Source organism: Pongo pygmaeus, chromosome 23 (genome assembly GCF_028885625.2).
Source record: "Pongo pygmaeus isolate AG05252 chromosome 23, NHGRI_mPonPyg2-v2.0_pri, whole genome shotgun sequence".
Lineage (NCBI taxonomy): Eukaryota > Metazoa > Chordata > Mammalia > Primates > Hominidae > Pongo > Pongo pygmaeus.
In genome coordinates, this window is record NC_085931.1 from 42,946,891 (window position 1) to 42,967,967 (window position 21,077).

Below are 21,077 nucleotides of genomic sequence, written 5' to 3' on the forward strand. Positions count from 1 at the left end.
ATTCAATGCACAGTGCAATCCAGTTTTGCAAATATGTGATGCTTATTATTAATGTATGTAATATATAGCTATATTATATTTTATATATTTGTTTCTTTGTTTTTTGAGACGGAGTCTTGCTCTGTTGCCCAGGCTGAAGTGCAATGGCGCAATCTTGGCTCACAGCAACCTCTGCCTTCTGGGTTCAAGCTATTCTCATGTCTCTGTCCCCGAGTAGCTGGGATTACACGCACCCACCACCGCGCCCGGCTAATTTTTGTATTTTTAATAGAGAGACGGGGTTTCGCCATGTTGGTCAGGTTGGTCTCAAACTCCTGATCTCAGGTGATCCGCTTGCCTCGGCCTCCCAAAGTGCTGGGATTACAGGCATGAGCCACTGTGCCCGGCACTTTATTTTATATATTTTAAAGTCTGAAAGAACATATATTCCAAATGTTAACAGTGACAATTTCTCAAATGTGGCTTTAAGAATAAGACTTTCAGCCAGGCATGGTGGCTCACACCTGTAATCCTAGCACTTTGGGAGGCCAAGGCAAAATTGTTTGAGGCCAGTTGTTCAAGACCAGCCTGGAACATAGCAAGACCCCATAAAATTTTTTAAAAGAATAAAACTTTTTTATTTTTGGCTTATCTATATTGCCTTCTTGGGTTTTTTTCCAAATAGAATAATATATTTCAGGCATAATTAGAAAAAAACAAGTGAATTTGGGCAGAACTCATATCTAACCGTTCTTTATAATGCTGGATGTCAAAGAGGCTATCTGTGAAACAACAGGTGACTCTACTGGCAAGTTTTGCTTTAGTTTGTTTTTTTCTTTTTTCTTTTTTTTTCATTCAACAAGAGGGTAACTTGACATTTGGCTTACCAGTTCAAGGCTGCAATTTTTATAATGCATTATACAGAGATGTACACCTCCATAGTATAGGTGTAGATGGGAGATGACAGTAGCAGGTGATTTTGTATTCTGAGTTTAATGCGTTTAGCAGTATCATCTTCTTCTTTTTTTTAGAGAGAGAGATGGGGTCTCACTCTGTCACCCAGGCTGGAGTGCAGTGGCAGGATAGTAACTCACTGCAGCCTCGAGCTCACCTGTAATCCCAGCTACTTGAGGGTTGCTCAAGTAATCCTCCCATTTCAGCCTCCTGAGTAGCTGGGATTACAGGTGTGTACACTGCTCCTAGCATTATCTTTGAAGAACCAAGAAAGGCTTTACAGAGGAAGCAACAGTAAAATGTACATTTAATATATAAAGCCTTTCTGACATGACAGAATGAATGCATGGGCAAAGGCAGGGGAACCTGAATGGTCCAGTCTGGATGGACATTTACTATATATTCATACAATTCAATAAACAGTTATTGGACATCTAAGTGCCACACATGCTCCTCTAGGCACTAGAGGTACAGCAGTGAAGAAAACAGTCCCTATTCTGATTCTAATTGTGAAAGATAGGTTTTAAAAAGCAAGCAAATGAGAACATGATATGTCCGGCAATAATAAGTGTTAGGAAGGAAAATAAAGCAGAATAAGGAGGTAAAGAGGGCCAGGAAGAAGAAAGGTGACCAAGGAGGGTCTTTCCTGATGGTGTCAAAGGAAAGAGGAATTAATTGAGCCACATGGATTTCTGGGAGAAAGGCCTCCTAGATAAAAGAGCAAGTACAAAGGCCCCTGAGGGCGAAGCATGAAGGGAATGAGAATGAAGGTTGGAGAGACAGACCTAGGACTGTGTGATTAAAGTCCTTGGATGCCAATTAATCTAGCCATAGGAGTTCTTCCAGGAATATAAAGACCAGAACACTGGACTAGGAATCAAGATTTCTGGAATTAAGTTCTGAGTCTGCTACTAACTTGCTTCGTGTCCTTGGACAAGTCACTTCAAGTCCCTGGGACTCAGTTTCCCCATGCATAAAGTGCCAGCAATCATCTTTACTTATCTTCAGGTGAGGCTCAAAGAAAGGTGAAAGATGTGGAAGAGTTTAGAATGTGTGCCGTTCTCTTCAAGGGGGAAGGAGTATGACTGTTATGCCCATACAAGGGCTGGGAGAACAAGGGACCCTCACCATGTGGAAGGAAGCACTCTAAAAGGAAGGTATTAAACAAGGGAGCTGGCTATCCTAAAACTGGGAAAAAAAAGAGGTATCTTGGGTACCCTGAAAATCACTTTGGAGCCCCCTCCCAGGGTCAGGCAGTATGAGAGGGACTGTCTTTGGAAACCTCCTTCCAAAAAAATGCCTACATGACCTGAAGGTGACTTGAAGCTCTCTCAACTGGCCACTTTGTGTTTGTGAGTGTGTGTGTGTGTGTGTGGGGGTGTGTGTGTGTGTGTGTGTGGGTGTGTGTGTGTTAAGGGACAGTCAGAGCCAGGACAAGTCCAAAGTGGTGAGGGAAGGAAACAGAGTATACAGGACACTGGAGCAGGTCCAGGTAAGAAGGTGAAGTTCCGGACTTTGCACCAAACCTTCTCTCCCTTAGACCAAAGCAATGGTTCTCTAAGAGACCATTGTTAGAAGAAGAATAAAAGAGCTATCATTAATCAATTCCTTGCTAGCATTTATACAGCACTGCAGGAAGTGCTTTGCACACATTATCTCCTTTAATCCTCACAATACCCCTATGACATAGGTGCTGTCATCCTCAGTTTGTTGATAAGGAAACTGAGATTTAGAGAGATTAAGTAACTCGCCCAAGATCGCACAGCTAATGAAGGACATAACTAGATTTTGAACCCATTGCTCATAAATGCACATTAAAAATGTGCGTTGGCCAGGTGTGGTGGCTCATGCCTATAATCCCAGCACTTTGGGAGGCTGAGGTGGGTGGATCACTTGAGGTTAGGAGGTTGAGGCAGCAGTGAGTGGTGTTCACACTCCAGCCTGGGCTACAAAGTGAGACATGTGTATGTGTGTGTGTGTGTGTGTATGTATATGTGTATATTTTTTACATATATACGTATATATTTATTTATATATGTGAATATATTTACATATATTTTTTCAGACAGGGTGTCACTCTGTACATACACATACATATACATATACACATACATATACACACATATGTGTATATATATGCCCAGAGAGGGTGTCCTTGGGGAAAGAAAGAATAAAGAAACATCTGAGAAAGAACTCAAAACTCTGGCTTCCAGTCCTTGTTTCACCTGACTCACTGTGTCACCCTAACAAGTCCCTTCCCCTCTCTGCTTCTCAGCAACCTGCCTCCACCATCTTCCTAATTCCTCAGCCCATTGGCCTTTAAGCTTCTGGGATTCCTGCATCATGCTACTGGGGCCTCTTGCCACATCTCCAGCTGTATCAGACTCAGGTTCTGGATGGAACCTGAAGCCTTGATGGCCTGTGGGTGGAGGAACTGAGAGGAGACTCCGGGGAGTTGTCTAGATTTCTGACACTTTAGATCTTTCTCTGTGACCTTTTGCAAGTCCCATAACTTGAGCCTTATTGACTAGTGGGTTGGTACTTTGAGAAGTCAAGAAGCCACACACTCCCCTCTCCGGAGGTACACAATTTAGGCAATAATCTAAGTCATGCCAACATACCTCTGCTGCAAAAAATGCTTAAGGGAGCAGAGTAGCTAACACGGTTATTGTAGTTTCCTGACTATCCATGTGTAACAATATACACGGATACTCAGCTACCTCACAGAGGAGCTCAGAATCAGCTCACCACCCCAAGGAAGCCAGCTGGTCTGCACTTCCAAAATCTGCTTGCCTCAGTCACAACTTGCTCAGCATCTTTTGAAGACCAGGAAATTAGAGAGTACTTTGAACATAATCCCTGGAAAAGCCGCTAAACATGGCATAACTCATCCCCTACCTTTCACAAGTGGGACGGGGAGGCCCAGGGAGGCCATGTGACTCAGCTGGAATCAGAACTCAGGCCTTCTGACCCCATGCTGTTTCTTTGGCTCTTGCACGCGTTTCATCCCTTAGCCAATTTCTGGACCCCATGGAGTATTCCTTTGGAATGCTTCTTCTAGGCCAGGCCACATCATCCCTCCCTGGATTACTGCAACAGTCTCTTCTGGTCTCCCTCCTCCAAGTCTCTCCTTCCTTCACTCCATCCGGCATAATGAGCCATGTCACTCTCTGACCCAAAATTGTCAGGGGCTCCCCACATCCACTGAAGAAAACCCAAAGGCCCCAGCCTGACATTCAAGGTCCTCTACCACCTGGTGCCAACCTGTTTCTGGCTTCCCATCCCCCCACCTCCTCTCCTCACACATCCTTAGTCCAGCTCAGCTGGACTGGTTGCTGTTCCCAGGATCTCCCTTCTCCTGAATTTCATCAGTGCTGTTTCTTCCAATGAGTTTGCAGGACTACCTTGCCCACTGCCCCATCTGCCACCTTTACCTGTCCGAATCCTACTTGGCTTGGTTCAAATGCCCTCTCACCCCATTAAACTTCCTCACACTCCACTCCCAAAGGAAGAAATTGCTCCCTTCTCTGGACCCTCAAAGCACTATTCTGACCCTATTATGGGTGGATCTATATTAGGCCTTAGTATTTATGTACCTGTTTCCTCACCTAGCAGGATGCATTAGCAAAATACATAAACAACTGGTCTGTATGCTTCCCATAGGCCCAGTATGGTGCCTTTTGCTCACTGATTCATTCTTTCTTTCAGCAACAATTTCTTGAACAGAGGCTGGATGTGTTGCCTCACACCTATAATCTCAGAGTTTTGGGAGGCCACGGCAGCAGAATTGCCTGAGGACAGGAGTTTAAGACCAGTCTGAGCAAGATAGCAAGACCCCATCTCTCCAAAAACTTTTAAAAATTAGCCAGACATGGTGGTGCACACTTGCAGCCTCAGCTACTTGGGAGGCTGAGGCAGGAGGATCACTTGAGCCCAGTAATTCAAGACTACAGTGAGCTATGATCATGCCACTGCACTTTGGCCTGGGCAACACAGCAAGACCCTGTCTCTAAAAAATAAAAATAATAATTATTGAAGAGAGTTTTGGAGTCTGATAGACCTAAGTATGAGTCTAAGCTCTCTCACTTGTTAGTAGTATAAGTTTGAACAAATTAACCATTCTAAGACTTAGTTTTCTCCTCTGTAAAACAGGGGTCACAGTATCTATTTCACAAATTTATTGTAATGACTAATGATATAACATATGCACTGTGCTAAGCATATACCATGTTATCTCATTAGTATGTAATAGTATGAATAGTATTAACTACTAATATTGGCTTATTAATTGGATAATATTATCTCATTAGCATGTAATAGTATTAATAGTATTAACTATTACATATTGGCTTACTAATTGGATAACATAACAATCCAATTAATAAGCCAATATTACTAATAAATAATCATGCTCCTACTATGTGCCTGGAATTTCGAAGGGGCAAACTGGAAGAGCCAAACAGAAGGCACAACATAAGGAGCACAGAGGCAAGTTGGAGCACCACTGTACCCTGAAAACAGCTGGTGCTTGATAAGTTATTTGCCAAAGGAGAGGGAACCTGTGGTGGAAAGCAGAGCCCCCCGGGAGTCTCTGCCACTGTCATGACCTGTGACCTTGAGTAAGCCTCACCTCTTTCCTGGGCTCAGTGTCCTCAGATGATCCACTCATCTGCCCCAGTTCCGTAATTCCAAGACATAGGAAGTAACACTGGGCCTTTGGATGATGTTCCTTCATTCATCCAACTCAGGCAGGAGCATGTTTTTACCTGCTCAATTCAGGAGTTTGGCCTACAGAGGCTGGTACCACCCTCTGAAGAGGTCACACCTGTCTCTGAAGCAAGAAACACTAATCACTCTACAAGGTCCTGCCCCGTCATCCAGGCTGGAGTACAGTGATGCCATCATAACTCACTGCAGTTTCTAACTCCTGAGCTCAAGTGATCCTTCTGTCTCAGCCCCCTGAGTGCTGGGATTACAAGTGTGAGCCACTGTGCCTGGCCTGGTTTTTGTGTTTCTGGAATCCCAGCCTCACTGGCATGTTGACTGAAGCATGGTCAGCTGGCAGTGTGGGGGATGAGGCTCGCAGGTGAGTGCCGTGGTGAGGTCCTCAGCAGTGCCTGCAGGCCTGTGGGCCACCTCCTCTCAGGAGCTGCTTCTCTGCCTCATCTTACATTGCAGAGGGAGCTGAGTTCCATGGGGTAACAGTCACACTGAGACATGGCTCTCAGAGAGCCGACTTCTGCAGGTGCTGAGTGACATCTAACCTTCCCACTCCACCTGCTCTCATCCTGGGCTCTGAGTTTTCAGAAAACCAAGGTGTTTGGCAGACGATGATGCCTACATTACACTGCTGACTTTTGCCTGCATTTGTTATAATTAATGACTCACTGAAATGCCTCTCACTTTCGTACAGCTGGGTCCAAGTGTCAAACTGGAGGTGAAGTGGGAGAAGGGCTAGAGGGATGCTGGCTTTGGAGTAGCCTTAGAATCGGGACTAAGGCTTCACTTCTCCTTGCTGTATTCCCTCCTCTTCCTCCTCTCTGCACTAGTGGTACAGGCTTTGGTACAGGGAGTTGAGCGCCAGCTTGGCCATTTACCAGCCGAGGGATTTCGGTCAAGTAACTTAACCCTTTTGAGTCTCAGTGCTCTTGTCGGTAAAATGGGGATAGCAATAGGGTCATTGTGAAGACTGAAGCTGTACCACTTGTCACAAGACACAGTTCATATTCTTTTTTGTGTCTGTCTCCTGCTCTGTGAGGTCAGGGCCCCAGCTCAAGACTCCATCTTTTAGTCTAGATAAGGTGACAATAATAAGAAAGATAAAAGTGAATCATTTTATTGAGCATTAAATATGTGCTTGTCAGTGTGCTGAAACATTTTGCATATGCTCTCTCATTTATCTTAGATGTTATTATCTCCATTTTGCAAATGAGGTCCCTAGAAGTTAGATAATGTATTGTGAGGTTACCTAGATAATGAGAGGGTGAGCCAGAATTGCAGCCAAGTGTGCCCAACTGTGAAGCCCCTGCTGAGTCTACTCGGTGATGAGTGTCCAGGAAGAAGCTTGCTTCTCTACCAGAAATGATCATGTTCCCACTTTGTGCTTTTAGAAATGGTGGTGAGCAATAGAAAATGTCATCCCTGGGCCTGGCAGATATAGCAGGGGATGAAACTTAGGATGAAGTAAGGTTGACGTGCAACTATCCAGGGCTTATTGTCCCCAGTGAAACAGAGAATAGATGGAGGCCCAGAGAGCTTCAGGAGCCTGGTTAGAGTCAGAATTGGCACCAGGATCCTTCTTAAGAGACAAGTTGGTCAAATTCTGCCAAATTTGACAGGTGTGGAGATAGTTTCAGAGAGGGAAATGACTTGCCTAAGGCCAGAGGAACTGGCTCTTGAACCCAGGCCCCCGACTTCCAGCCAACACATTCTTCCTGTTGCCCCAGATTGAGGACAGTGTTGAGGCAGTTCCCTGTGAAGGGCTCTGGGGAAGGTAGGCTGGGTGTCTTGCAGCTTCTTACCCCATGGCTCCTCTCTGAAGCCAGTCTGGGATTTGAGGTCTAGAGGATAAGGCAGTTCCAGTAACCTGGGTTCTGGTTCCAATCCAAAGCTGACATGCATGGCAGGCACTAAGTAAGCCTCTATTACGTCAGATTTGATCTCCAAATTTGATCTGAGTAGAGGTGATACTCAGAGAACATAAAGGACTTGCCTAAAGTCACTCAGCATGTCAGGGGTTGAGCTGGGGCTCAGATCCACCAGAGGTCAACCTCTTATTGACTTCAGCTTTAGAGGAAGGGTCAGGAGCTCTTTGTCTCTTTCAGATTTCCATCCTCCCTCTTCACTGCCCCCATGCCTAGACATCAGCTCCCAAGGGTAACCTGAGGCCAGCTCAGTAGTTTCATTTTCTGGCCCCTCTCTTTACCTGGTAACTTTTCGGCTGTTACCCCTGGGCCTGGATTCACCCCCTCCAGCAGCTCCTTCCCCCACTTCAAAGCATCTCCAATTCTGCTTTCTCCAGCAAATCCTTCCCCATTCAGATGTCTGATTGTAATAGCCTGAATAATGGCTACTCAAGGATATCAAGTCCTAATCCCTGGTACCTGTAAATGCTACTGTATTTTGAAAAAGAATCTTTGCAAATGTGGTTAAACTAAGATTTTTTTTTTTTTTTTTGTCACATGGAGTCTCATTCTGTTGCCCAGGCTGGAGTGCAATGGCGTGATCTCGGCTGACTGCAACCTCCACCTCCCGGGTTCAAGTGATTCTCCTGCCTCAGCTTCCAGAGTAGCTGGATTCCAGGCACCTGCCACCACGCCCGGCTAACTTTTGTATTTTTAGTAGAGATGGGGTTTTGCCATGCTGGCCAGGCTAGTCTCAAACTCCCGACCTCAGGCGATCCGCCTGCTCTGGCCTCCCAAAATGCTGGGATTACAGGTGTGAGCCACCGTGCCCGGCCTAAACTAAGAATCTTGAGATAAGGAGAGATCATCCTGGATTATCTAGATGGGCCCTAAATGCCAACAAAACTGGCTTTATAAAGGAAAGGCAGAGAGAGACAGACAGACACAGAGAAGACGGTGATGTGAAGATAGAGGCAGATTGTGACTCCACTCATATGAGGTACCTGGAATGGTCAAATTCAGAGAGGCAGAAAGTAGAACAGTGGCTTCCAGGGGCTTGGAGGAGGGGGAATGGGAAGTAAGCATTTAACAGGTACAGAGTTTCAGTTGGGGAAGTTTTGGAGATGGATGATGGTGGTGGTTGCTCAACATTGTGAGTGTACTTAATGCTACTGAACTGTACACTTAAAAATGGTTATTATGGTAACTTTTATGTTATGTTTACCCACCAGCCCCCACAGAGACAAAGATTGGAGTGATATGGTACAAGCCAAGGCATGCTGGCAGCCACTAGAAACTGGCAAGGAAGGATTGTCCCCTAGAACCTCAGTAGTGTGGTTCTGCTAACACCTTGCTTTCAGCCCAGTGAAACTGATTTCATACTTTTGCCTTCCAGAACTATGAGAGAATAAATTTGTGTTGTTTTATGCCGCTGAGTTGATGGTAATGTGTTACAGCAGCCACAGGAAACAAATATAGCTGTGTACTACCTAACAACGTTTCCGTCAATGATGGACCATACATGCAACAGTGATCTCATAAGATTATAATGGAGCCGAAAAATTCCTGACATTGTAGCTGTCATAGTATGGCAGCACGACACATTTCTCACATGTTTGTAGTGATGATGCTGGTGTAAACAAACCTATCGTACTGCCAGTCGTATAAAAGTATTAGAAAAATGTGGAACCAGCCCAAATGTCCATCAACCAACGAGTGTATAAAGAAATTGTGGTATATATATATATATATATATATATATATATATATGATGGAATACTACTCAGCCATAAAAAGGAACAAATTAATAGCATTCACAGCAACCTGGATGGAATTGGAGACTATTATTCTAAGTGAAGTAACTCAGGAATAGAAAACCAAACATCGTATGTTCTCACTCATAAGTGGGAGCTAAGCTATGAGAATGCAAAGGCATAGGAAAGATACAATGGACTTTGGGGACACAGGAGAAAGATGGGGAGAGGGGTGAGCAATAAAATACTACAAATTGGGTTCAGTGTATACTGCTCAGGTGATGGGTGTACCAAAATCTCACAAATCACCAATAAAGAACATACTTATGTAACCAAATACCACCTGTTCTTCAAAAACCTATGGAAATATAAAAAAGTGCATTTGCACATTAAAAAAGTATAACACATAGAATTATCTATAGTATATAACACTTGATAATGGTAACCAATGACTATGTTACTGATTTATGTATTTAGTATGCTTTTTTCATTGTTTTATAGTATACTCCACTTATAAAAAAACAGTTAACTGTAAAACAGCCTCAGGTAGGTCCTTCAGAATGTATTTCAGAAGAAGGCATTGTTACCATAGGAGATGACAGCTCCTTGTTTGTTATTGCCCCTGAAGACCTTTCAGTGGGGCAAGATGTGGAGGTGATTCTGACCTTGTGTAGACCAAGGGTAATGTGTATGTTTGTGTCTTCGTTTTTAACAAAAAGTTGAAAATGTAAAAAAAAAATTTAATAGAAAAAAAGCTTATAGAATAAGGATATAAAGAAAGAAAATATTTTTGTACAGTGGTACAATGTGTTGTGTTTTAAGCTAACTTATTACAGAAGAGTCAAAAAGTAAAACAAAAGATTTGTACAGTTAAAAAGTTATAGTAAATTAAGTTTATTATTCAAGAAGAAAAAGTATTTTAAAAATAAACTTAGTGAACCTAGGTGTCCAGTATTTGTAAAGTCTACAGTAGTGCATAGTACTGTCTTAGACCACATTCACTCACCATTCGCTTACTGACTCACCCAGAGCAGCTTCCAGTCCTACAAGCTCCATTCATGGTCAGTGCCCTATACAAGTGTACCATTTTTATTTATTTATTTTTTTGATACAGGGTCTTGCCCAGGCTGAAGTGCAGTGGTGTGATCATGGCTCATGGCAGCCACGACCTCCCAGGCTCCCTCCCTCCCTCCCTTCCTTCACACCACCATGCCTAGCTAGTTTTCCTTCCTTCCTTCCTTCTTTCTTTCCTTCCTTCCTTTTCTTTTTCTTTCTCTCTCTTTCTTTCTTTCCTTTCTTTCTCTCTCTCTCTCTTTCTTTCTTTTTATTTCTCAGAGACGGGGTTTCACCATGTTGCCCAGGCTAGTCTTAAACTCCTGGGCTCAAACAGTCCTCCCACCTTGGCCTCCCAAACTGTTGGGATTGCAGGCATGAGTCACTGCTCCTGGCTCCATTTATTATCTTTTATACTGTATTTTTACTGTAACTTTTCTGTGTTTACATACACAAATCATTACCATCGTGTTATAGTTGCCTACAGTATTCACTACGGTAACATGCTGTACAGGTTTGTAGCCCAGGAGCAACAGGCTAGACCATACAGCCTAGGTGTGTAGGCTATCCCATCTAGTTTGGGTAAAGACACTCTATGATGTTCCCACAAGGATGAAACTTCTTATGACGCATTTCTCAGAACATATCCTGTTGTTAAGTGACATATGACTGTATGCTAATCGATAGCCTGCTTCTCTGGGCTTTCCACAACTGAACTCCCAATGAGAAAAAGGGAAAGAGCTCTTTTACCAAGGACCCGCCAACATGTGCCGCGTTCGCACCAAAACCGTGAAGAACGCGGCCCGGGTCATCATAGAAAAGTATACACACGCCTGGGCAACGACTTCCACACGAACAAGCGCGTGTGCAAGGAGATCGCCATTATCCCCAGCAAGAAGCTCCGCAACAAGATAGCAGGCTATGTCACGCATCTGATGAAGCGGATTCAGAGAGGCCCAGTAAGAGGTATCTCCATCAAGCTGCAGGAGAAGGAGAGCGAAAGGAAAGACAATTATGTTCCTGAGGTCTCAGCCTTGGATCAGGAGATAATTGAAGTAGATCCTGACACTAAGGAAATGCTGAAGCTTTTGGACTTCGGCAATCTGTCCAACCTGCAGGTCATTCAGCCTACAGTTGGGATGAATTTCAAAACGCCTCAGGGACCTGTTTGAATTTTTTTCTGCAGTGCTGTATTATTTTCAATAAATATGGCACAACAACAAAAAAAAAAAGGGAAAGAAGAAAAAATTATAGCAGCTCTCTTCATCCCTCATCTTTGCTGGTGTCTCATTGTCAATGAGGCCCCTTCACACCCATCATTTGAGAGAGTCATTGTGTCAATGCTGTATTACAGATGTTCAAAGGGAGGGTTGCAAATGCCCAGTGAGCTGTCAGTGGTCTACTCCTTGTTGGTAGCTGAGCTGAGAATCAAACTAGCCAAGTAGGTTCTCTCTTCAGCCCCTTTTTTCCCAAAACTCACAGACTCTGCACCTAGGCTGTTGATTTCTTTGTGTGACGAGAGTTCAGGAGCTGGCCATTCCACTGTGGGGTCCTTTGCCAAGAAGCACAGTTTAGCCAGTGAGAGGTGGACATTGTACCATTGGGTCTTCTGGGCAGAAGCTCCCAGGATGGTAGGAGAGGTGGAACCCCCAAGGGTCCTGGACAGATGAGTGTGGAGGGAGGAAGAAGAGACAGGACAGTTCCCACTTAGTGATGAGTCCTTACCCTGCATAATGCTGGGTTCTCCCTGCCATCTGTAGACACTAGTGACCTCAGAGTCATTTGAATATTTGTTCTTTTTCTGACAGTCAGGTATGGCTGTGTCTCTGTGGGCATCTCTTTTTAAATGTGGAACTCTCGTCTGACCACTGATTGTAAACCTATGTATACTTGGATAGGAAGGGGGCTGCTTCCTGCTCTCAGCTCTCTTTCCTTATCAGCCTCATCTTTCCTATGGCCTGAGTGTCTGGCTGGCTTTTTTCTTTCTTGGGTGTTCTGCTAACAAGGTCCCCTTTAGTGACCAGATCCTGGTTTTGATTGGCACCAATGAGGGCAAGAGAGAGTCCAACAGGATCCTACCAGTGAGCAGTGACCCAGCAGCTGAGGCCAGCTGCATGGGAGCAGGTGGGCATCACACTGTGTTCTCCTAGAAGCATCCATTCAGGGGAAATCGGGCTTGAAGTGTCCCTTTAGAAGAGACCAATAAGGAAGAGAGATGGCAAAAGGGCCTCAGGCAGCCTGGGGAATGACTGTAGTAGGCAGTTTCTTACAGGTGACATGCTTTTTATATATGTTTATTTGTAGCCCCAGCTAGTCCCTCCCTAAATATTGTAACCCCTTCCCTACTCCTCATGCTTGTCATCTCCTGGAATGTCCCTCACTCCCACCTTACTTGGCCTATTCCTCCTTTTCTTTCAGGTCCCTGTTCAAACCAGAGCTTTCACAGATCTTACTCGAACCTCACCTTATCCCCAGGTCAAATTCCTTGGTAGGCATTTGGGGTATTAGTATTTCTCCTTCAAAGCATGTGTCACAATGGTAATTTCACAGGTAGTTGTCTCATCTTTGATGCTGATCTATCTCTGTCATTGGTCAGGAAGCTCTGTGAGGGCAAGAGCTGTGTGAGTCTTTTCATAGCTGTATTCCAGGGTCGGTACATATAATCTGGCACATAGAAGCTTCTCTTTTGTTGTAAGAATAAATGAATGAATGAATAGATGCATTTTCTGACCTCTACCTGGGCACCATCCTTTCCTTTCTTTTCCCATTTATGTTTGGCTCTACTAAAAGATCAAAGAATGACTCTGTCCCTCCTTTGAAGTCCTTTAGTACTTCCAGTTCTCTCTCCTGCTCGCTTCACTTTCTATGCCTTGTGCTTTTGGAACTTGGCATGGTCTGGCTGCCTGCACCTGCACCTGGGTTCAGGGCTGGACTTTTCCTGTGGGTGGGTTCACTTCTAGACTAGAACAGAAGCTTCCTAAGGGCAGGGACTCTTCCTGGGATACATCCAGGTGAAAAAACTTGGCTGAATGCAGGAATGAATGAACACAGGCAAAAGGCGAGTTGCTCCAAGCTGCAGCTGACAGCTGAGCTCTAAGTCTTGGGAGGCATCCACAGCAGAGAGCCCCTGCTTTCAGGTTCCTTGGAAGAATTCCTGCTTCCTTTGGGCAGGCATTATACTGGCCCCAGGACATAGCCTTATATAGTTTGCAGTCCTGGGGGATGTGTGGGGGAAATGGGGAAGACCTGTGGGGATGCTGTCCAAATAATGATTCTTTGTCTGCAGCTTCAGTGGGAAGAACAGGTGCTGATACAGAAGGAGAGGAGGCAGACCTCTGAAGCATTGAGGGCAAAGGAACAAGATGCTCACATTTAGGCAGTGGGTGGTTGTCTAGCAGTGGGCAGGGAGGGCCTGAGGCAGACCAGAGCCTTGGCAGGGTTTCTGTGGTCCTCCGCCTCCCTGCACCTCCCCATCAGAGCAAGGCCCCCCTCTTTGGGAACAGCCACTTTTGGCTGCTCTGTGGCCTCTAGAGCCAGCCCCTGAGAATATCCTGCAACCCTCCCTCTGAACCCTGGCATGGGCTGCAGGGCCAGCTCTGCTGCTGGTTTCCTGTATGACCTTGGGCAAGTCATGCCTCCTCTCTTGGTCATCTCTGTTCTGAGCCCTGGCTTGCGGTTTAGACGTGTTTCCAGATGGGTGAGCTGAGTCCCCAGGAAGGTCAGGGTTTGATGAACTCCTTGGAAAGGGTTCTCTAGTATCTTCCCTTCTGCTGCCTCTGGAGGGCCCTGCATCAATACTGGGAGAGGGACAGGGCAAGGAAATAGCTCCCGGTGAGATCCCTTCCCCCAGTCTCAGTTTCTTCCTCTTTACAGTGGGGGTAACAGTGGACCTGGGGGCTGCAGGCTGTGGAGGGGGAGTCAGGAATGTGGGTGGGTGGGTGGCTGTCCTTGTGGCCAAGAGATTAGGATTGTGCTGGTTTTTTTCCAGTGACACCCAGCAACTCTCTGTCCAATCAAGGATGTTCTCCAGGGAGAACAAGACTTGACTGATTCTTCAGAAGAGTGCTGCACCCATTTTACAAGCGGACAAGCCAAGTCCTTAGAAGGCATGGGACTGGTCCAAGGATGGGTGGCAGGTGATCTGAAGCCTCTAGGCCCCTAGCCCCAGGTGGCCTGTTCCCTCAATGGAGCCACTCCAGCTCTGGCAAGGGCAGGTGCGGTGGCGCTGCTGGTGCCTGCTGTGGGAGTACAGTGGGCCTTTGTGCCATGCGGGCACCACCCCCTGGCTGGCCCCTCCCTATTCGCAGGACAGCTCTTACCTGCCGGGCCGCCGCCCCAGCCAACAGCTCAGCCGGGTGCTCCTTCCTGGGCTCCACGCCCGGAGCTGTTTCCCGACGGTGCAGCCGCAAGGCATCGCAGGGGCCCCGCGCTACTGCCCTGCTCCCTCAAAGTCCCAGGTCCCCTCCCCCGGTGCTGATCATTAACCAGGAGGCCGTATAAGGAGCTAGCGGCCCTGGCGACAGGGAGGGACGCAACGCTGCCACCATGGACAGTAGCACATGGAGCCCCACGACCACCGCGGTCACCCGGCCTGTTGAGACCCACGAGCTCATTCGCAATGCAGCCGATATCTCCGTCATCGTTATCTACTTCGTGGTAGTGATGGCCGTCGGACTGTGGGTATGCAGCGGGTCCTGGGATGCGGATGGGGAGCGTGCGCATGGAGGAGGAGCAACGGCCTCGCTGAGCTGCAAGCGGCAGTAGGCTTAAGTGTCGGTGGAGGGGAGAGGAAATGACTTGGAAGCACTTTAGGAGCACTCAGAGGCACAGCATTAAGGCAGGAGGGCAAGCAAGGATGAGCAGAAGTGAGAAGGGTGCCCAGGACAGCCTGCCAGGAAGGACCAAGGAGGATACTTGAGCCTGTGAGCAGAGAAGGAAGGTGGGGGTTTGAAGAGACCGCTGGAAAGTGTAAGGGGCAGGGAAGCGGCTGCTTAGAGCTACAGGGAGGGCTCTGGGGCTTGGGAGATGAGCCTCTAGCAGGTAACTACTGTCCTACCTTTTAGTCATCCAGTTTCAGATGGGAAAGAAATGGTGTGGAGTGGGAAAGCCACAGCCTCTGCCAGCCCCAGAGATGGGGATGCTGAGGTGGCAGACAGCGGGATGCTGACCATGCCCCCCTCCTGGGAGAGACTAACCCAGAGGCCTTGTGCATGAGGATCCCAGGGGCTGGAGCAAGTTAGAGATGAGAAAGATGGGTGGAAAAGGAGGAGGAGGAGGAGGAAGACCTGGGGGTGACTTGGCACTGGGGAGAGGGAAGTGTGTGTCTCCTTTTGGGACACTGGGGACACAACAAACCAGAGAAACTTGTTCTCAGCCACCTGGAACATGGACATTTCACTTATGACAGACTGTGGCACGCCCAACAACTAGAGGAGGAGATGTTTGAAAAGTGTGCAGGACCGACTGTGGTGGCTCACTCCTGTAATCCTAGCATTTCGAGAGTCCAAGGTGGGAGGATTGCTTGAGTCCAGGAGTTCGAGATCAGCCTGGGCAACATAGTGAGACTCTGTCTCTACAACAAATAAAAAAATTATTAAAAAAATATTTAAAAAGTTTGCAGATGTTCCAGCCACTCTCGTGATTGTTGTGGAGGTAGAGGTGATAAGCCCAGGGAGGCTGCTGTACTAGCTGATGATTGTGTTGAACTCTTTTGACTTAGAGGAGAGGGAGGTAGGCATGAATACTTCTGTGGACACAGAGCTTTTCCAGGGACAAAAGGAAGTGTCTTTTTTTTTTTTTTTTTTTTTTCCCTTCCCCAAAGGAATTGTAGAAACTAGATGTGGCAGAATGCCTCCCAAGAGTCACATGGGGTCAGTATGGCTGACTTTTCCTCAATACTCTCAGCTTCCCAGACATAGTGGAAACTGACCAACTAGGAACCAGTATACTCAAGTTCACTACTGGCTTTCACATGGTTCAAATCATGCAACGTTGGGTAACTTCCCTCAGCCTCCAGTTTACTCAACTTTAAAATAGGTACACTCTTATCTATTCTAATGACTCCCCCATGGTTGTGGTGAGGATACGCAGAGGTGAATCTGAAAGCTGTTTATGGACTCTAGGATTAAAAAAAACTACTATTGTCATTTACCTTCAATGGTATGATCTGGGCTCTGAACAATGTTTATCCTTTTAAGTAAAATGGGCAGCAGTGGTCAGGTGGGTAGTGTATTTTTACAAAAGCCACAAGACAGGGAAGGCCAGAATGCTAATCCCCGTTTTACAGAAGAGGAAATTGAAGCCTCATGTGGTTGTGATTTGCCTAAGGTTACAATAGATGAAATTGTTCCTGAAACTCAGATCTCTTGACTCCTGATTTTTTATGGTACCAGGCACTCTGCCACTGTGACTGACTTCCTCCTCGCACTCCACCCCAGCTTATAAGTGCTGGAGCCAAGGTGTGAGCCCATCATCTGCTGGCTATACAGTACTGCGTGTTTCCCGGACAATCTCTGATAATATCGGTTCTCTTAACCAATCTCATTTTAGCCCTGCCAGTCCAGTAGGTGTTTATACTTTTTAAATGGTGTTTACATGTTTCAAGTATCTGTGAATCAGTATCACTTGTCCTGCTAAATGCTACTTAATAGCCTGTTTAGTATTTGTCTATGTTTAATCTTCCCCCATTAGACAGTGCCTCTGGACCCTGGTCATTTAATGCGTTGGATTTCTTCCAGTTTATCCTCCTCTGTCTGCTATTAAAGTGGCAAGAGTGGCTTGATTCAGGGGTGGCCATTCTGACTGCTTCACAATCTCTGGGCTGCACAGGCAGAATGGTCCAGGCCCATTGTGTTTCTTCAACTTAGAAAAGACCCACACAGTCAATGTCCCTCTGTCACCTTCTCCATGTCTTCCAACATTATTTGGTTCTGTTTTGTTCTTTTACAATTCTGCCTCCTCCAATCATATTTTAGGATTTGGCTCCTTACTTCTTCAGAGTTAATTTCCATTTTTCTTTCACCACTTATCAGTTTGTTTCTTAGGGAATTTTATATCCTTTTAAGCTGGATCTCTGACCTTATTCTTCCTGGAAGGGTTCATCAAGCTATCCTGAAATCCCCTCAAGCCAGGGGTTGTTCAACTATGGCCCATGGGCCAAATCTGTCTCACAGCCTGTTTTCGTATGGTCCATAAGCCAAGAATGGTTTTTACACTTCTCAAGGGTTGTGAAAAAGAAATAATGACACAAAATATAAAGAATTTGCAGCAGAGACCCTGTATATTCCACAAAGCCTCAGTATTTACCATCAGGCCCTTTTTCTTTAAAGAAAAAAATTTACTGACCCGTCTTATGCAGTCATTTGAACTGATAGCATCATTGAATGATTGAATTGGAATGGTCCTTAGGGGAGCCCAACCTTTCTGTTTTACAGATGAGGATCAGAGAGGGGGACCAGAAGTCATTCAGACGAATCAGTCCCAGAGCTGGGACAAGAATCAATGTCTTATGATGCCAAAGCCAATGCTCTTTCCACTGTTCTACCTTTCCCACTCCCCAAGACACTTGTCTTTCTGGGAATACTCTCTCCATGGTCCTTACTATCATTGCATTGTTGTGACAGTGTCCTGGTGGTGGTGGTGCTGAATTCCTTTGCTCTTTTTTTTTTTTTTAAGTTGATGTTTTTCTTTAGATCATTTGACAAAATCATCTTGACTAGCTGTCAACAGCCTTCACCTGAACACTTTCAGTAGAAACTTTCCCAAGTGGCTTTATTTCCATCTCTGGACAGCTCTGACAGAGAGGATATTCCTTTTTGGCTCTGGGCTCAGACCTGATGTCCTGGAACTTCTCTCATTTTGTCTGGTTGTGTCCTATGTGGGTCACACCAAGCATCACGTCTGTCCCACTTTACATTTCAGAAGACAACAGGCCACATTTGAGGCTTCTCTTCTCCAGGCCCAACATCCTCAGGTTCTTAAGCTGTTCCTCATCTGGACAGAGGCCTAAAGTTCTTCCTTTCTGCTCAATGATATTTGTATTCCGTGGAGATAGAACCCAAGTAAACCCCAAACCACAACATTGTAGGTCAGTAATTGTCCTTCTTTTACCCCAGCAGCTTGGAGTTGTGAGTTCATTCTCTTCTAGTTGTAGAGTGGACAGGTGAATGTTAACACTGTGGTTTAAGTGGTGTCTGGAACTTTAAAGTTCTCCTTTGAGCATCTCGTGCTCACAGAACAATGATTTTCTGTGCACAAAGCATTATGCCCAAAGCATTATGTGAAATTAAAAATTTGTAATATGGTGACACAAAGTAAAAAAAAATTGTAATGGCTGTGAACAAGGCATAAGTGAAGTCATCTGGGTGTTCACAGACTTTCTTTTGGAGAAGGGAGGAGGCTGTAGGGAAGGAGGAGGTTTCCATGGGGGAGTGTCAGGTAGGGTTTCATGGGGGAAGTGGATTTTGAGGGGCCTTGAAGGATGAATAGGTAGAGTCTGGGCTTGCATAGATGAGGGGATGAAAATTCCAGAGAAGAAAAGACTTGGTGCATACACACCTCTCTTCACCTTTTGTCCATCCCCATCATCTTTCCTGAATTATTTCAGCTCCCCACTCTAGTCTCTGCCCTCATATTCTTCCTCTAAGCTCTTCATTTCTGAGACCAACTGGGGATATCAATCTTCTTCAACTTCACAGTGACCTTCAGAATGGCTTTCTTTGGTCAGTTGCTACAGACTGGGTCCTTGGGAATTTTTTCTGTTTTGGCCCTTAGCTACCTTTTCTGATTCTTAGGTCTCTTGCTATTCCCAAAAAAACTACTACAGAGGACTTCACAGTATCTCCTATGGGAGGAAGAACTCTGCCAGGAGTCCAGAAGGACCCAAGCCATGCTCTCTCGGGTACTGCCCAGCACATGGGGGTGCTCAAGAAATCTATGTTGACTGATGGGACACAATAATGGCCCTGCTTCCTAAAGGACTAAGTTCAATACATCGTTGCAGACTGAGCACCTAGCAAAATGTTATCTGTCTCAGGCATGTTTGATGAATAAATTACAAGTGTCTAAGTGCCTGAGATGTCACCATCAGGGGTTAATGCCTTTGCAATAGTGATTTGGAATAGTGATGCTTTTTAGCCTCAGTGGTCACCTATGAAAATGCAGACATCGGCTGGGCGTGGTGGCTCATGCCTATAATCCCAGCGCTTTCGGAAGCCGAGGCGGGCAGATCACCTGAGATCAGGAGTTCAAGATCAGCCTGGACAACATGGCAAAACCCTGTCTCTACAAAAATTAGCCAGGCGTGGTGGTGTGTGCCTGTACTCCCATCTACTCGGGAGGCTGAGGCATGAGAATTGCTTGAACCCAGGAGGCAGAGGTTGCAGTGAGCTGAGACTGCACCACTGCACTCCAGCCTGAGCAACAGAATGAGACTCCATGTAAAAAAAAAAAAAAAAAAAAAAAGGTGCCACCTCTGACAGGGTTAAGTCACTATCAGCTACTAACATTATTAGCAAGTGTCCGCTGAGAGAAGCCAATCATAGAAGAAGAGGGAAGATGGCCAGGGGCCAGGAACAGAGGCGCTGACCCCATTTTCTGCTGGAGGACTGGCCCTGGGTCTGAGCTGGACCAGAAATAATCCGAAGGTTTAGAGGCAACATCCCAAGGGATCTGTGGGAGGAGCTGGTCATCATATATTGAAGATACATGTCATTTTTCTCCTCATGAACCCTCAGTGGCTCCCTACTGCCTATGCAATAAAGTCTGCACTTTTTAGCCTGGCGTTTGAGAGTGGGTGTTCTGCCCCACTTCTCACCACTCTCTCCATTCAAATGCCTCTGCCAGGCTCACCAGGTAACACTGTTCGCCATTCTCTCCTTCTCCACGCTGGGTGAGGTTCCACCTCTAGATCTGCTGTTCCTGGAATCTTACCACATTCCTCCCTCTTCTCTATTAAAATTCCACTCTTTCTTCCATCAAGATTTGCTGAAATACTGCTCTCTCTGTAAGCCTTTCCTGGCTCCCTGGTCTGACAGAGTCCTCTCCTTCCCCTATACTAATACAATAGTCATGATATATTGGCTAGGTGCGGTGGCTCACTCCTATAATCCCAGCACTTTGGGGGGCCAAGGCGGGCAGATCACGTGAGGTCAGGAGTTTGAGACCAGCCTGGCCAATATGGTGAAACCTGTCTCTACTAAAAATACAAAAATTAGCTGGGCGTAGTAGCTCATGCCTGTAGTCCCAGCTACTCAGGAGGCTGAGGCACAAGAATTGCTTGAACCCAGGAGGCAGAGAGAGGTTGCAGTGAGCCAAGATCATGCCACTGCACTCCAGCCTGGGTGACTTGAGTGAGACTCTGTCTAAAAAAAAAAAAAATATATATATATATATATATATATATATATATATATGATGATTCCAGCAACCTGCTACCTATACCCTCAGAGAGGAAAGACTTGAATTTGTCTGGTCTTTTAATTAATATTTAGTACAAATGCCTTGCATTCTTAGAGCATTTTTTCACTTTTCTGGTAACAAAGATATAATTCACATCCCATGTGGTACTTTTTAAAACTATGCTATTTCTTTTTCTTTTTTTTTTTTTTTTTGAGATGGGTGTTGCTATGTTGCCCAGGTTGGTCTTGAATTCCTGGGCTCAAATGATTCTCCCACCTCAGCCTCCTGAGTAGCTGGGATTATAGGCACATGCCAC

At 45.7% G+C, this 21,077-nt stretch overlaps 1 protein-coding gene and 1 pseudogene across 1 annotated transcript in view; both read left to right on the forward strand.

Moving 5' to 3' along the window:
• Positions 1–11,106: 11,106 nt before the first annotated feature.
• LOC129023465 (small ribosomal subunit protein eS17-like) lies at positions 11,107–11,565 on the forward strand (annotated as a pseudogene).
• A 3,172-nt stretch (positions 11,566–14,737) lies between these two features.
• Positions 14,738–21,077, forward strand: part of SLC5A1 (solute carrier family 5 member 1) — a 70,792-nt gene continuing 64,452 nt past the window's right edge. The window contains exon 1 of the mRNA XM_054470195.2: positions 14,738–15,043. Within this exon, the coding sequence (XP_054326170.1) occupies positions 14,909–15,043 (135 nt within the window). The 5' untranslated portion in view covers positions 14,738–14,908. The remainder of the gene's footprint in view (positions 15,044–21,077) is intronic.